At 37.7% G+C, this 1378-nt stretch overlaps 1 protein-coding gene across 1 annotated transcript in view; it reads right to left on the reverse strand.

Moving 5' to 3' along the window:
- Nucleotides 1–1378, reverse strand: part of LOC109543124 (CUB domain-containing protein 2-like) — a 90798-nt gene that overhangs the window by 2281 nt on the left and 87139 nt on the right. The window contains exon 7 of the mRNA XM_048668291.1: nucleotides 286–599. Coding sequence (XP_048524248.1) covers nucleotides 286–599 — 314 coding nt within the window. The remainder of the gene's footprint in view (nucleotides 1–285; nucleotides 600–1378) is intronic.

A 1378-nucleotide genomic window follows, 5' to 3' on the forward strand; every position in this document is an offset into this window, starting at 1 on the left:
TGTATATACTTTCCTGACTGTGTTTCAATTCCAAATCAAAATTAATTCCTGGGTTTCAGTCATTTATTGTCTTTATTTATCAATTAAAATGCGTTTCGGTGTATTTTTCCACCATCATCAGTTTTTCCAAAATAACATAGTTAAAAAAATTTTTTTATTAATTTAAAAAAACAACCATAGTTCGTCAACAGCCTCATCATATCACACATTAAAATACATCACAATTGCAACACTTTAAAACATTCTAAAATTAATTAGGCCTAACATCCTTTTTTTTATTGTCACCCGGGAGAATCACTGTATATGGTGATTCAAAATTGTGGTAAATTCTTTTAAAGGGTGGAGTACGAAAATATATAGAAACAGGTCGAATGGCTGGGTACTTACAGTCGTTGATGAAGGAATACCGGCCTGCAAACAGGTCGGGAATCGAAATATTCTTGTCCGAATGGAAGGAGAAAGCGAGCGCTCGGTACAGTGAAACTCTGCTGCGGGGAGGGATAGGGCCGCAGTAGCGTCCACCAAAGGGCGAGTGCACCAACTCGTTCAATTCCGGCTGCGTCACCTCCGAGTAGATGTCCATGTACTCGTGCACGCATCTGTTGACCAAATATCCAATTAAACAGGGTGTTTTATTAAGGCTATATTTCTTAACTTAAGGAGTAGATATTAACAATCAAAAGTCATCGTTTAGAAGAATTACTTCCTGACCTTTCGCAAGCAGGAGACCGTCTCTAGGTGCCTTTCATTCGTGGTCGGTTTGTCGTCATATTCCTGTTCACTTTGTTACGCTTGACGCTATTTTGCTTATAGTTTACAATGGCCTGTATTATTAGTCGAGGGCGGTAGCCCCTTGTTTCTGCTAATTTCATCTTGAATATTCTTTCGTTGAGGTCATGTTCCGCCGCTTTAAATTTTTCTATTTGTGCTAATCTACAATTTCTTTGACGTTCCTCCATTCTGGTTTCAACTGATTTTTTTTGTGGATCCCAAATAGACTTTTTCATAAGAACAAGATAATCCGTGAATACCTGCAGTTGTGACTAAAGCCATTTGTCCCCACTAGACCTCAGGCAGCCTCGAATCCGTTGTGAGTTGTGGCTTCGTATTCGATTTCGATCAGAAAATTTAACATTTCGTAGTCAAGTTCTTCCTTTCTTAGTTGAACTGTGTCAGACCTTGGGTATCTTTTTATCTTTACAAATATAATTCAAATTTCTGAATGCCACCCATGCGTTTGATTTCCGCAATTTGGTTTTCTTTGCCCAGCTTGATTTTATGCCCTACCCAGATAGCACACAAATATTGCAGTAATATTTTTTTGCAATATTTAATATAGGTTGAAGCGACAGACTCTTGAATATTATAACAATATTTC

This window comes from Dendroctonus ponderosae, unplaced genomic scaffold (genome assembly GCF_020466585.1).
Source record: "Dendroctonus ponderosae isolate FM_Combo_2020 unplaced genomic scaffold, Dpon_F_20191213v2 Dpon_F_20191213_7, whole genome shotgun sequence".
Taxonomy (NCBI): Eukaryota; Metazoa; Arthropoda; class Insecta; order Coleoptera; family Curculionidae; genus Dendroctonus; species Dendroctonus ponderosae.